Below are 15,908 nucleotides of genomic sequence, written 5' to 3'. Positions count from 1 at the left end.
AAAAAAAGAATAGTCTTTGTCCCGTGCGCTGTGTATAAACGAAGTAGAGAGGAATCAGCGGAGGTGTAGAGGTCAGTCGTATTTCAGCAACAAATTTCCCTCCGAGGATGCGGGCCCGCACTCGCATTCCAGCAACGTGTCAGTCTTATTTTCCGAGCTCGCCTGTCTGTGATAATGATATTTCTGCTGTGATTCCTTTCTGTTTACTGCTCGCTCGCGCAGAAACACGTCTGTCATACCTCAAGCACACTTTGATTTGTGTCAGGACTGCTGCATGCAGCCATCTGATGCTAGAATCCGTGTGTGTGTGCGTGCGCGCGCGCATGCAGCTGAATAGATGTTTACCAGTGCGCGAGGGAGGGAAGGAGGCAGGCTGAGATGGAGCGTAGAGAGGAAGAGGGAGGGAGAGAGGGCGATGATGCTGAGGGAAAAACGGGAGGGAGGACAGTGAACGGCGAGGTGAGAGAGAGGGAGGACGGGGGGGGGGGAAAAAAAAAAGAAAAAAAAAAAAAGAAAAGCCAGCAGGGAAAGGGAGAGACCTGGAGGACGCGCCAACTGCCTATAGATGCTGGAGCCTTCGACAGCGGAGCGCGGCGCTCAGCGGACACAGGAAGATGGTCTCAGTAAGAGGGGAACTGACGGTTGCCTATAATTTAATGTTCAGTATCTTGGACTCCTTCTCCATGGGTAATGCCTACGGCCAGGAACTCCCGAACAAAGCTCGCTTTTCTCTTCTTTTACTCCTCTCTCTTTATTCCTCGGCTTGATTGCTCACCCAACGTTCTTTTCTTCGCTCTTAGCTCACACTTTTTTTCTTTTTTTTTTTTTTTTTTCCTCGAACATGCACACATACGCTTTCTCTCTCTGTTTCTCTCTGTCTCTCGTGCGCGTAGCCGGGGTCTAGCGAGCGCCGGGCTGGATAAGCCCTTGGGGCCGGCCCCGCTGTTTCGCTGCACCAGTCAAGCCAAATGCTGGACGCGGCGGTGATGCAGATAGATCGCGCTGCCTAGACCCCCCCCTCCCGTCATCCGCCTCCCTCCCCTCCTCGAACGCCAGCCGCGGATGGGCAAGCAAAGGCACCCAGCAGGGAAAGAGATGAGCTGAGATAAAGGGGGTTGAGGGCTAGATGTGCACTGCTTTGACATTGTTTGGGAGTCTGCGTTGTGAAATGATTTTTTTTTTCCTCCCCCTTCTTTTTACTTCTTGTCTGAACATGGACTACAAACTCCATTGGTAACCATCTCCCTTTGTCTTTTTCTCTTCTCTGTCCGGCTTCACAGGAGTGGCACCTGCGAAGAAGAGCCCCAAACTGGTAAGTGATGGCATTCCCACTAATTTTCCACCATCTACCTCTGTCCTCCATGTGAAGCTACCTGATCTCAGCCTCCCACTCCCCCATCCTGTGTGCTTGAACTTGTGCTGATGTTGTCGCTCTGTTTGTAGACATGGGGGTGCTGTGCTTTTGCGGGGGTGGATCCCTATAGCTTTACATGAGCCCCCCCTCATACCTTCCCTCATCCTCCAGCGGAGGATGGGACCAGGGGCTTTGATGCGCCGCGTGAGCTGGGTTGCTAACATGCTGATTATGGCATCATGCTGGGTGCTAAGTTTGTAGCATGAGAGCAGAATGTGTGATCAGGACTGAGACCCCAGCAACCTTGTCTGACTGAATGCATGTTTATTTATTTTTGTTTGTTTTGCAGGATTATTATGACCTGTCTCCTCCGTACAGAGATTACGCTAGGATGGTATGTGATGTCATTTAGAAGGGTCTGAAAGTGTTTTGGGGAATGAGGTGTTGGTGCTGGGTACATCATGGTGGTGGTTGTCTCGTTGAAGAAAATGGTTTGGGAAAAGGCATGCTACATTAATGTCATATTTAAATGTAACACATACTCTTAGGAGAACGTGCAGAACAAAAGAAATCGTTAAATGTAGTTGAAGTTTTCTTCTGCTTAGTTTACAGAATATGCCTTTTTGCCATTCTGGTTTTCTTAGAGCTATACAAGCAGAAAGAAGACATTAGCTTGTTAGTCAGGCTGTCTGCTCAGGTAGAACCTGAAGTCAGCTGGTTTACAGACAGGCCTTTTCAGTAAAAAAAAAACAAAAAAAAAACTTTTTAATTTACCCTCTAACGCAGCAATTTTGTGTTTGAGACCTCTTCCTCTTTAACAAAGTTAGTACTTTCTTCAAATACCTATGCCATGTCTACAATGGATTGAGAAAATGCATTTTTGATTATAATTGCATCTAAACAAAACACCTAATGTTCATCTGTTTGCTCCTTCCATTAGGATCTGGATTAATTTACCTCTTAAACAAATCTTACCCCTTTGTTTTGTGTGCCCTGCATTTAGTGCGTTACTTAATTCAATCATCTAAATATTTTTTTTATCACACACTGTTTGCATTTATTTTATTTTATTTTAATATGTGGTTGACATGAAAATCCACATTATATAGCACTATTTTCTCCCATGTGAAGTTGGGTATGAACCAACTAAAGCTGCAAAGACAATAAAGACATTTAAAGATCGGCACCCTTTTAAACTACATACTTATTTTGAGAAAAATGCTTCTACATTCCTTTATTGGTTGTAGTTCAGGTTGGGAAATGTGGATGTTTCATTATGATTAATGAAAGGCTGATGATTTTGGGAAGAAAACATCCATGCTGGTGACATTTATCGCCATACGTTCAGCCTTCATGAATCAAAGAAAAGGAGTTCCTGAACCTGGAATTTGTAGCTTCTGCAAAGATGCAGCTAACGTCATTTACTGGGTTCAACTGTTAAGTAATTTATTAGCCCTCCCAAGGTCTTAGAACGACACTCGGGAGGAGTGTGGCAAACATCACAGTTAGACAGTGGGGAAGTGATAGAGGTTTTCCCGTCAGACTATCAGTTCCCGAAACTATACAATAAAACCCGGAGGCGGGTCAATGCAAACCCGCCAGATCACATAGTGTAAAAAGCTTGTGGCGTCCCAGTGACCCCAGGTTTTAACCCTCTTGCGGTCTTAAAGACGGGGTTGTGTAGACCCCACAAGTTTTTTACTCTTTTACACAGTCCGATGAGGTTGCACTGACCCCATGTGTGCTTTATGAGGGTTTTTTTTGTGTGTGTGTGGTTCCTGGAACTGACAGTCTGATGGGACAACGCCCCCAAGTTCCCGCTGTCCAAACGTGACATTTGCCGTGTTTCTCCTGAGTGTCGCGCTAAGACTACAGGGCGGTTAAGATAAGCAAAATTATTTTTTTTTATAATTTTGGTCTTCAAATTTAAACAATGTTAAACATTCTTTAAAAGGTCTTAAAAAGCCTTACATGTAACTTTTAAAAAAAAAACTTCCATATTTCCTTACAGCCAAACATAGGTTTTATTAAGCAATGGAAAAGTATAAGAGCCTTCTGTCAGCCGGCTGACCAGCAGTAGTAAGAGGTGGAGGAGGGAGAACATGGCGATGTCGACATTCCTTGATACCTGGCCAATTCCTACGGTACAAACTAGGATCCAGTATTTCACAGCCGATCTCTGTTTCTTAGGCAGAAACCGAGATTTGTTTTCTGTCTTTTGTCTTCTGTCTTTCCGATTTTGTTTATCTTTTAAAAGTTGCTGGAGCTGGACAAACCAATGCATTAGAGCGGTCTCGGTACGTTAAGGGAGAACTTTGTGGCAGTGGAAGATCAAAGCTAACGGATCCATCAAGGGCAAGAGATTTGTTTTCATTTGCAAAGGCAGGCAAGTTTGGACTTCAGGTGCATCCAACACTGGTTCCTCGCTGGCTAAAGCAGGTTCCATTTATTTGGAAAGATAAAAGTGAAGAGAAGATAATTTTGTGAACTGATGAACACGTCAGATCTTAAAGTTCGCTGGCAACCCCAGACAATGACGTTCTCATTAACAGACTCTATTGATTTTCAAGTTTATCATTGAACCCGTCGAGCTCGCGCTCCGATCACAAAGTGCAAGTTGCAGCTCCCACTTAGTATTTTCAAGAGCATCAAGCTTCTTTTATGTTTAACTAGCATGATGAATATAAACATGAATTGCAGAGGTGTGGGCGGCAGATTCGGTGAGTAATGAGTCAGAATTTATTGAAGACATGGCTGCACTTTGAAGGCCAAACACTTTGATAGTTGAGAACTGACGAGCCCCCCTCACCCCCGCCCCCTCCTCGCTGTATTTTTGTCCACCGTATCCAAAGTAATACGCAAGGAGTCTTAACTGCTGTCATTTTTTCTCCCGCTGCCTCTTTCCCTTGGTGCCCCGACTGTAACTCTTTCATTTTGCTGCTTTCTGTTTGAAATCCTCACAGCAGGGTGAATTCTGCACGCTAAGGATAAAGATGAGACTGTAAAAAATAAAAAAATAAAAAATACATACTCTGTAAAGGCTGTCAGCTTGCACTTGAGCTCAGAAGTGCATGTGCTTTATTCCGACACCTCAAATCCTTGGGCAAGTGTTTAAGCACCCATGTAATTGCGAGGCCGGGTGCAATTTATGACTTCACCAGTAAAAATAGTCTTTGTTTCAAACCCAAAAGTGCTTTATTCACTGTGATTTCTTTTCTCCATATGCAGCGGGGAATGCAGCTCTTTGTTAAAACTCCCCCCTCTGCTAGACAAAAGGAATAGGCAATGTGGCCCTTCTAAATTGATCCACGGTGTTTTTATCTCAGCCGAATGACTTAATCATGAGAAACCACAGAGATTTTTTTTTTGTTCTCGGTACTCATGCAAGATAACGGAATTTCTCTGAATAAAGCAGCTTGATTATTCTGTTAGTTGATTAAGGTAGAAACACAGAGCGTGCTTCCTTTTACCCCGAGGAGCAGCAATTGTTGGTCTTTTTTGCTGCTCTAATATGAAACTCTTTTGTATTTGTATCTTCATCATCTCCTCTTAGCAGCTGCAGCTCTGATGGCTCTCTTATCTGCGGCAGAGAATGCAATAACCCTTATATGTCAACTCCGAGTTTAATCTTCCATGCTCCATTAAAGCCTATTTTAAAGAGTCAAATGATATTGATCTACTTTCCCTACAGCAATTGTCAAGGAAGGACAGTCAGAGCAGTTCCCAGCATAGTGTTTCCAGCCACCGGAGCGCCCACACGGACTCGCCCGTGCACTCGTCTCTGGCGGCCCCCCTCAGCGAGAGCGGCACTCCCCCGGCGCCCTCGCAGCCCTTGCCTGGCCTGCCTTCCCAGGACTCCCAAGGAGACGGGACCACCCACAGAAAACCCGACCCCTTTAAGATCTGGGCCCAGTCCAGGAGCATGTATGAAAGTAGGCGTAAGTATATGAATTTTTGGTGGCGGTTGGATGAGGGCTGCATGGGGGGGCGGTGGGGTATGGACCCCTGGTGTATTTGCAATGGGAGTTGAAAGGCTTGGGAAGCAAAGCCTGTGTGTAAGTAAGCTGGTTCTAACCTCTTTACTGGAAGTAGTACCGTGTGCAACCTAATGCTGCGCTCCATTTGTACTCTGAAGTCTGTTTTTTTTCCGAGCTCTTAGTTAGAAATGCAAGCACAAGAAGTGGGATATCCAACTTGGAAAGCATGATGTCTCCAAAGAGTCTGAGTTTTAAAAGTAAAAACCATTTAAAGATCCAGAAGTTCTCTGTTTTTTACTCTTCTGGCTGCCTTTTGTCTTATTAAATGAACACATAGTGCAATACCTCTGGTTGTGAACTTGTTCCTTCGGTATCTGAACAAAATATATATTAACAGCTTCTATTCATAGTAAGCATAGACACCAAAGCATTTGTATCCCCTGCACATTCCCAGTTGTTTCTTCCTTACTTTGAATTCACACTGATTAAATTAAGTTGCAGCATATTTTCATACATGACTGTTACTCTCTTGATCCTTGCTTGAGCCAGTTGACTCTAATGAAATATGATGGAACAGAAAATAAATCTTTTTTTTTTATTATTATTGAAATCACAGCCACATTTCCTATAGCAAAATACTTGAAATCTTCCATGCCAGCAAATCTGTCATTTGCTGGCATGGAAGGCCTTGAAGCCAGGTACAAATTGATGCATGCTTGGTGTAGAAAGTTTTGTGTCAGGCAATATTATTTTGAAGTCCCCAAAAATCACAAAAGAAATTACTGAAACTCCAAAGGGATCATTTGGCAAAGAGTCGACTCCAGTTAATACCTCAATAATTAGCAAATCCCACTGGCTTTCTGACTCACAGCTTTGTTGTGACATAAATCCAATATCCACGTTCAGACTTCAGAGGCAAATGAAGCGCAGCATTAGGTATGCTCTTGCTTGTTTTCAGGTGCTGGAAGCTGAACACAAAGCTGCCAACCAGCCTAACTTAGCTAACATCGAAAGCGAGGTTATGCAGTTACATTGGCTTTTATCCAAATCAGTATTTGAGTTTTGGTTACTTTAAACAAAAAAAAAAAAAAACAAAAAAAATCAAGTTTCCTCTTAAAAAATATTTAGTATTTTGTTTGTGTGATAGTTCGCACTTATTTCCCCTCGCTCTCTCTGTGCTAAGCTAAGCTAGCTGTGACATTTGGCATGAAGCAGAGCTTCTCCTCGTCATGAGTTTGAGGTTGTCTTTTTGGGGGACAGGGTTTGTGAAAGACAGAGGACATTTGATTTAGTTTTTGAAACTTCTCGTTGATTTCAAAAAATGAGTCTTTCTTACTTATTTGGCTGTCTAGAACATGTGTAAATGTTTTGCTGCTGTGATGCGGCTCCACTTCTGTCATAATTTGCAGTTCAGCTAATTTGGTCATTAACAGATGCCTGTTAGCACCACGGCGATCCAGTGTTACCAGGCGAGTGTCTCCTAGAAAACAAAGGTTTTGCACATGTTTTTGGTTCTTTTCTCCGCATGGACTAATGATGCCGCTTTTGTTCAATTCTCGACATTAACACCACTGACATACTGCCCTTCCCATAAGAGCCACGTAGCAGGTAATTAGCTGCAATGGCGGAGTGGTTGTCAGTGGATTGCCCAACCCTTTGTTTCCAGTTACCATGCTGGTAGATGCCTCCAATTAATAAGAATAACGCTCATATCAAGTGTCAAATTTTGAAGTACAAAAAGAGAGAGACTCTGAGGAAAAGCACAGGAGTGCGAGAGCTCATAAGTGGTAACATCTCATCAGATGGCCAAACATCTCCTGTCAGGGATGTTTCATTATTTAGAGGGGCGAGAACATTGGTTTGTGCAAAAAGAGAAAAGTGAGACTGAGGGTAAAAAAAAAAGAAAAATTCAAGAGCCGAGATAGAAAATATCTCTACAAGGCGATTCTAATTTGATAAATTACTCGCAGGTTTTTTTGTTTTTTTTCAAATCGCGTGACTTGGTGATAAACAGAGAAAATAAAGGAAAATGATTTCAGAATCAGGAAAGAAAGGTTTCCATTTATTTGTAAGTGAATCTGAAGGAGAACAGGCAAGAAGATGAAATGGGATTGTGACGCACGGAAAGGTCAGGAGGAACACCTGGAATTAGAGAGGACAAGCGACCCGTATCAGGAGGTGTGAATCCTCTCCCTCCTCCCTCCTTCTCCTCCTCTGGGCTTTCGTCTCAGAAATCCTTCAGCGTTGGCTCCGAAGGGCCCGGGCAAAGAAATTTCTCCACTTTCGCTTTCAGTGTAATGACACGCTCTGCTGAGATCAAGGTCTTTCCACGCATCAGGTGCTGAATGATTTCCATTTGCACAAATAATCCTCCCCAGAAAAAACTGACTCGCACGTCGTTGACCTGCTCCAAATTAGCTGTGCCTGGAAAGGTTGGAGGCTTCATGTTTTATTGGGCTCTGTTTTGATTATCTCTGGGTTTTAACATGTTCCCAGATTAATTTTCTTAATGTTCGAACCAAGCGTACTGTTGCTTTGGCTCTTCGTGTCTATTTTTGAAACACCCTCTGATGCCCGGTTGCCTCACCACAGGGATCGCTTATGGATCTATTAATCGCCACGGGCAGATTGCAACAGTTAGCCTTTGACTCGCTCCGTTACTCCACAGAAAAATACAACAAAAAACAACAAAAAACATCGGCTTAGGCTGGAAGGAAGGGCTTCACTCTGCATGGATTTGAAGTGTTGACTGAAAGAACAGATTGGGAACAGACTTCTTGCGCTTCGCACCACACTGCCGGCTCTTTGCGGCTTTGGCGGTTTTGGCAGCAGCGGCCTGCGCCGATGCAAAACCTGAAATCTCTCTGGGGTTTCGTTGAGAGATGCACAGCTGCGACTGTACAAATACTAGCTCAAGTTTATGCATTACTATTTTGCAGTGTCTTGCAAAAATATTCCTACCCCTTGATCATTTTGTTTTCTACACATTTCTTCATATTATTACACCCTTACTATTCAATGTGTTATAATTTTAAGTGCTAGTCTAAGACAAGGTAGTAAAACTGTTTAATGGAAAGAAAATGATATATTTTTCAAAAACACAAAATTAGGAAAGTGAGAGAATCGTTTGTTTTAACCACCACAACCTTCTTTTACTATGATGTGCCTAAGTGTCATGAATACAAGTGAAGGGCTCAGCATTGTTTGAAACCATGCAGAGGTAAAGCATGAATGACCAAAGCTTGGCCCTTGAAATGGTTACCTGCAGCCTTCAGCTCAATTCAAGAGTGACTTGACTTTGACTTCAGGACAATTGATTGAGATGCACATTAAAAAAGAAATGTTAGGCTGCAATTTTCAGTAAAGTGAGAGCGTTCCAAAGACGTAGATGGATAAGCGTGTTCTTAAAACTAAAAATGTAAGGTTAAACCAACCCATTTTTTTTTTTTTTTTTTTTTGCTTTCAATTTATTTTAATAGTAAATTGGGCCGCAGACATCCACTTAAAATAAAAATAAATCAAAATAAAAACGTTATCCTCTCCCTTTAACTACTTTCTATTTGTCATCCTGACCCCCATGTCAAAAGGTTTGGACACTTCTGCAGGAGAAAGTAGTGCAGCTGCACTTTTCAGCAAAATCTTCTTCCACAAATATTGATTGAGGAGTTGGGGGGGACTGAATATACATGAACACCAGATTTTTCAGATTTTTTTTTCGTGGAACCATTAACTTTCCACTTCACGATGATGCTTCTCTACCCATCACATAAAATCCCGATGCATATATTGAAGGCTGTGCTTGTGGAAAAGGGAGCTGTGGTTTGTCTGTATTGTGAAGAATTTAGAGAGGTATGATTTCTTTTTTTATATTTTATCTTTTCAAACCAGTGTCAGCTTTTTAAGTTTATTTTTGGACATTGAAAAAAGAAAAGCGAAAAGTTTGCACTAAAAAAAAAAAAAAAAAAAAAAACTTTACTTATCCCATGCTTACTAGAGGACAATGGAAATGCAAATATACCATATTCTTCATAAAGAAAAATTGTTCTCCAACTGATGCGGGTGTAAGATTTTTTTTTTTAACAAGTTAAAAATAAAAAGTTTACTATTTTAGACATCAAACAAGAGTCCCAGTCATGTAGCTTCTAATTATGTCACAATAAAAAAGTTTTTTTACCTTTGCTTTGGACCAAAAATAAATGCTCTCACCGTTGATGCACCAGTTGTTTACTCCTCCTGTGTTTGCGCCATATGACACTTTCATATCAAAGCCTAAAATTACTAAGAGAACCATCAACATCCTGACACAAAAACGAAGGTCTTGCTGAAGAACTTATTCTGATCTTATTATGATCCTGATGCTGACTGCAAGAACATTTGACTGAATCAAGCCTAATGTCCTCCCTCAAACTCATCATGGATGGGGTTTTTTCGCACGGGTGAAGGAACTGTGGGAAAAAAAAAAAAAATCCTGAGATGACTGATGGTTTTTCATTGATGTCACAGTTCCAGACTTCCAGGAGCAGGACATTTTCCTGTGGAGAAAGGACACGGGCTTCGGCTTCAGGATCCTTGGAGGCAACGAGCCAGGAGAACCTGTGAGTTCCTGAACCTCTCATGAATTGAACCTACTTGCGTTCCTCTTCCTGTTAACACTATTTTACTTGTATATTTGTGAGAAATCCGACTCGGGTGTTTCAGTAACGTGAACAAAAAAAAAAACAGGTTTTATCTCCACCATCTGAGTGAGAAGCTTCCCCCTTTTTTTTTTTAACATGTTGAACTCTAGACAAATTTGCTTCATTGATTTTTAACAAGACAGTTTCTCTCTGATACAATGATTTCACTTCTCTTTTTTCCCCCCTCACTTCTTTGTAGACAAGTTATTGTTTGCTCTGGTTCACTGCCCCACACTGTTGTTCTTCCTTCTCCCCTAAAGAAAAACCTAATTTATTGTTAGTCCCGGGTTGAATTACTGCACATGTTTGTAAGTCGAAGAGTTAAAAACACAACGGCTAGGTTTACATTGTTGTGCAACGTGCAAAGAGCACAGGACGAATGTGTCGGCTGCTTCCTTTGTTTCCTGGTTGGAGTCTGCTTATTTGCGTTGGCCTGTGTTCCAGATCTACATCGGCCACATAGTGAAGTACGGCGCTGCGGATGAGGACGGCCGCCTCCGATCCGGAGATGAACTGATATGTGTGGACGGCACAGCGGTGGTGGGCAAGTCGCATCAATTGGTGGTGCAGCTGATGCAGCAGGCTGCCAAGCAGGGCCACGTTAATCTGACTGTGCGACGTAAAACCAACTACGCAGGTGAGGAGAGACGAGGAGGCCACAGTCTACTTTCCATAAAGTTCTCCATTCAAATGCTTTTCAAACTCACATTTTGATCCTCTAGTCCTGTTTTGACCTCTGAAAGTTGACTTTTAACTCTTTCTCTCCCACTGAAAAAGATTTTGCCTCCAGTTATGTCTGAACATCAGCAAGGGTTTATAAAAAGCCGTCCTTTATTGATATTCGGTGCTTTTTTCAATATATTTTGTACATACTTTCAGTAAACCTGGTGGAAAACGGTGTTTGTGATTCAGAGAAAGCTTTTGGCCATGTGGAATGGAGTGGTGTGTTTGTTTTTCTGGAAAGATTAAGTTGTTTTTTTTTGTTCATATTTTCTTACCTGGATTAATTCTTTCCATCCATTCCTTTTGGTTTTCCATATTTGGTGCTGGGAGCAGCAGAATTGTCCCCTTTGTCCATTGTTACTCAGTCAAGTTAAAAATCCCACCTATGGTCACACTGAACATAATATATATATATTTTTTATTCTAATGAGTTTTTTTAATCATCCGTATCTGCATTGTCATTGTGTTGGTCACCAGGACAACTTTTTAAGGTTTGAAATTAAAATTAAAACAAACTTAGGCTAATATGACCTAGCTATCAAACCCTGAGCATATTACAGTGGTTATTGTATGGGATGAATGTGCTGTGAGCACATCCAGGGTGCTCCGAAAGCCCACGTTGATCATGAAATTCAACTTTTAGCCGCCGACATTGTGCTTTTTATTTCAAAACCACAACATCTCATGTGATTTGTGTTGTCAAAACTGATCATTTATAAGTTAACTATCCTATTAGGAGGCAAACGGACCCAAGAATGTGTGCATCTCTTACACATTTGTTTGCCTTTTCAATTTTTGACTTTAAAATCTCTCCCACAGTATTGCCTATAGGTTAGAATTGTTTTTTGTCGATAATTATGTCTGAAGATCAATATGTAAAACAACAATTTGTTGGAAAGATTTAATTATACTCGTATTTCTACAGAAGATTGCCACAAAATAGTCACGAGCTTTGGCAAATGTAGTAATTAATTGATCTCTATATTTGGTTTGCACAAAATTTGCAGCCATTTTTCTTTTCTGGGCTTTCTGTGAGTGAACTGTGTGCAACAGGGGAGCTTATCCCATCAACTTGAACTCTGCCTGCTTCAAGCACATTTAACTATAAAGACGATGACGGCAGCTCAGACATTAGTCCGTTGCTTGTTCCCCCGTCCGCCTTGGAGGGCAGACGGTATGAGGCGCCTTCCCCGAGCTGACGTACAGGAAATGAATTGTGGAATGAAATGAAATGTGGAGATTGTGCAGGCAGGACACGTCTTCGGTTTACCTTTTGTTCACAGCAGAGTAGAGGGCAGAGCACTGAAGGAGGTCGTCCTCCGACGCAAACCAGCAGCGAAAAGAAAGTACTTTTATTAGACTTACTAGAGTAGGGGGGTAGAGTACACAAAAATGGTACTCAAGTAAGAGTAGCAATACTTCATAATCTTATTACTGAAGTAAAAGAATAAAAATGGTGTACTGCTCATTTTTTATTTTTTTTTTTAAAGTTACTCAAGTGACTGTAACCGAGTAAATGTAGCTAATTACGATCCACCTCGGCTTAATTGACGACGTAAGGTTTACTTGTGTAATCGTCTCATTGTGCTGTGCGTCGTCGTTTCAACGTCTCCCAATTCTCTTTAAAAGCAAAGACTGGCCCAACTCTCACCAGCTGCTTTTGATGTGCCTCTTGATGTTTTTGAGGCTGGCTCAGCCCTCCGTCTCTTATTTGCCTTCCTGTTTGTTCTTCTTTATTTCCTTTAATAAAATCTCTCTCCCGCTGCTTCCTCTTTAACCTTCCTCACCCTTCGCTTCTGTCTCGTGCAGTTAAATCAGAGGGAGACGTCCCTCCGTCGCCAGCGTCCTCACACCACAGCAGCACCCAGGCGCCCAGCCTGACGGAGGATATGGGCAAGCGCACACCGCAGGGCAGTCAGAACTCCCTCAGCACCGTCAGCTCCGGCAGCGGCTCCACCTCTGGCATCGGTAGTGGTGGTGGAGGAGGAGGGGGCGCCGGGATCAGTGGGAACGCTGTGGTCGCCGCCGCAGCTGCAACCACGTCCTCTCAGCCCCCAAATGGCACCACAAACTCGGCCGCCGTCGCCGCCGTGCAGCCCTACGACGTGGAGATCCGACGGGGCGAGAACGAAGGCTTCGGTTTCGTCATCGTGTCGTCGGTGTCGCGGCCCGAAGCGGGCACCACCTTCGGTAAGAGACGTTTCGCTTAATGAACCTGAAGAATATTCACAGGTTACATGCAGGTTACATGCAGATATTACAATTACAACCCAGCACAAACTAAAACACACACCAGGCATTTTTTTTCTTTTTTTTTCTTACCTTTGGGTTCTTTCATCTGTTTTTGTCTCCTTTGTGGAACTCCTTTGAGAACCACCGAGCGCTAAATAGCCTGACAGCAAGCACAGATTCTGGCTATTTACAGTCACACCAGATCAGTATCAACAGCCTTCAAAGAAGCGCATCTTTTTTTTTTTCTTTTCTTTTTTTTTTTTTGCCTCATTTCCTCTCCAGCTTGTCAAACCAAGACACTGAAACACTTTCTTCCCCCTGCAGCTGCTGCTACACTTGCACAAAGCTTTCATAATTGATCACAAGTGAAGTGGGTCTTACGTAAGACGTCTGTATTATTCAGCTCCACTTAAATTGCTTCAGCCGAGCAGGTTGGCACTAAAAGCCTAATGACAGCTTAATGAGGATGCGGTTCTCCAAAGGGTAAATAGACGAATCAATGAGACTTTACTGATATTTAGCTTTTTTTATAATATTGAATTGCTTAATTGCTAATAAATATTGCATTTCTTTGATTTTTTTTTTTTTTTTTTTTAGTCATGATTTTTTTCAATACATAATTTTTTTTATTGCTTTTCATAAATTAGTGGTGCCCCTTTCTAAGCAGTGCACTCAGTGCCATGCGACTCAAACTACTTTGAACTATTTCACATATTTCAACACGCAACCACATAATTCAGTGTATTTTTATAGTATTTTATCGGATAGATCAGCACAAAGTATTGGAACAATTTATTAAAATTGTTCTCGGATAGAAATCTGAAACGTGTGACTTGCATTTTTCTTTACACCGATGCATCAAAATTTACCTAATTAGCAAATCCACCTGTGTTTGATTTGATTAAACAGTGTTTGCAACCAAATGTGAGCTTTAGGTCACTATGAGCACACCAAGGTGCTGGCAGAATTATGCAATGGGAATTTTTTATTTTTTTTTCCTTGTGGTGCTATTGTCATACATTGACTGTAATCAGACAGGAAATAGTTGGAGAGGGAAGTGAAGATGACGAAAGCTGAAAACTTCTAAGAATATATATGTCCGACTAGATAAGCTAAACAAAATCTGGCTTAAGAGAGGAGCCTTTAACACCTGTAGGCTGCCCAACACATTTGGGGAGAACTTAGAAACTTTGACGCCTGTTTTCTCAGAAATCTGGATTCCAGAAGCCCAACATTCACACGCCCATAGCTTCTTCATTTCTTTTTTTTTTTTTTATTTCCATGTGTTTGGCATTATTTTAAAGCTTAGGCCCCACACTTTCAGAATCTGAAGATGACTCAAAACTGCCTTGTGGAGACTTGTTCCTGGATTTGCTGACACCAGTCGCTAAATGGTTAGAGTTGACAACAGGGCAATCCCGGAAGAGAAGCATGTAGAGTGGTGGGAAAACCATAGAGGTTAGAGGTCAACGTTCCAGCGGAACGAACCTGTGCATACGGCCAGAGCTAAAATCGAAAGATTGCGTTTTGAGAATGTTCATATATTGGACTGGCTTTGTCAAAGTCTGTGCCTGAATCTAATCAAGGTTTTTATTTGCCATAAGTTTCAGTCCGTATCCATGTAGACCTGGTGGAGAGCAGAAGGCCTCCGAGTTTACCTGCATCAAACTGTGGTTCCTGCAAACTCTGGACTCACAGAGGGGAGCTAAAGTTGCCCACCACTTCAAATATTTATTTGTGAAACATTTTGAAAACCATGCATTACTGTCCTTCCACCTCACAGTTCTGTGCCCAAATGCGTTAGTCCATGTGGAAAGAAAGATTCAGGGCTCTGAGCTGCTCCGTCACTCCCCTGCCCTCTCTGTCTGTCTCTGTTGGCATGCACAGACTAAAACTTAGCATCGCAGGTTTGCTCACAAAGCCGCCAATTTCTCCTTCGCAGGAGCACGGCGGGAAGCACGAACCAGCAGTTGAGCTTTATTCGCTCCGACTTAACATGTAAAATTCACACGAGGCATTTCCTTCTCTTTCCTTTTGCGCTTAATATTTTACAGCATAAATCTGACTGGATTTATTTAACGGAGAGCTAGGGGTTGGCACTTAGACGTGTTTGTAGCAGAGTAAAAAGCAGTAAGTGTCTCGCACAGGTGGAATGAATAGTAATGAAAAGGGAAGACGAGATTGATCGCAGTCTACCATCTGCGGACAAAGAGGGAGAAAACACCTCGGGGTGGATGGGGAGATGTCAGCTCTGATGTATGTTTGTCGTCTCCAACATCCTGCAGGTACAGCTATCTGGGATGTAACAAATCAGAACTGTTTCCATACCCGCTTCCTGCTGCCAACATGGAAATATCTGAAATATACTTAGATTAGTGGTATTACACAAGGTCTAATCAAAGGAGGCTATTCAAGGGTGAAGACTGGATGCAGTTTTCCAGTGAATTTGAGGGTTCCTACACAATCTTAAAAAAATAATTTTTCAAGCTAAAAATGCCAAGGAGTAGGTTGTTTTTGTCCGGGATCTTGTCCCTTTTAATGTCTAAGATTGTAAAAGTTTGACTTTCTAATATTAAATTTGACATTCTTGAGATTAATTACCGGTACAAATGATAGATGTATAAAAGCTAAGATGGTAATTCATTCTGATTGGATCTGTCACAAGATCATGAATTCTTCTTGTTGGACTCAGTTTTATTGTTGTCATATCACTGGGACGTATAGTTTGTAGCAGAATGTGTGTGTTTTTTTTTTTGGGGGGGGTTCCGTATGGAGCTGCATTATTCACCTTTGAGGTCTGATGAACTGGTTCTAATTTTATACCGTTTAACTGTTGATTTAAGTTACTGGTTTTCTTTCTTTTTTTTTTTTTTTTTTTTTTTTTTCCTAAAATTTTAAAAAAAATGGAAAAAAGTTATGTAAAACTTTGGGAGAGGCGAAATGGGT

At 42.0% G+C, this 15,908-nt stretch overlaps 1 protein-coding gene across 5 annotated transcripts in view; it reads left to right on the top strand.

The window, feature by feature from the left end:
- The window catches only part of magi1b (membrane associated guanylate kinase, WW and PDZ domain containing 1b), a 46,817-nt gene that overhangs the window by 12,367 nt on the left and 18,542 nt on the right, over positions 1-15,908 (top strand). For 2 of the 5 annotated variants that reach the window (XM_015042573.1, XM_015042570.1), the window contains exons 3-8: positions 1,281-1,312; positions 1,704-1,748; positions 5,046-5,292; positions 9,835-9,926; positions 10,452-10,644; positions 12,540-12,920. In XM_015042573.1, coding sequence (XP_014898059.1) covers positions 1,281-1,312; positions 1,704-1,748; positions 5,046-5,292; positions 9,835-9,926; positions 10,452-10,644; positions 12,540-12,920 — 990 coding nt within the window. Of the gene's footprint in view, positions 1-474; positions 624-1,280; positions 1,313-1,703; positions 1,749-5,045; positions 5,293-9,834; positions 9,927-10,451; positions 10,645-12,539; positions 12,921-15,908 lie in introns of those variants that run through there. The other 3 variants (XM_015042575.1, XM_015042572.1, XM_015042574.1) reach the window with 3 other exon arrangements.

This window comes from Poecilia latipinna, unplaced genomic scaffold, assembly GCF_001443285.1.
Source record: "Poecilia latipinna isolate Pla-1442-1.1 unplaced genomic scaffold, P_latipinna-1.0 Scaffold595, whole genome shotgun sequence".
In the NCBI taxonomy this organism is placed as follows: Eukaryota; Metazoa; Chordata; class Actinopteri; order Cyprinodontiformes; family Poeciliidae; genus Poecilia; species Poecilia latipinna.
This window is presented reverse-complemented; position numbering and strand designations above follow the sequence as displayed.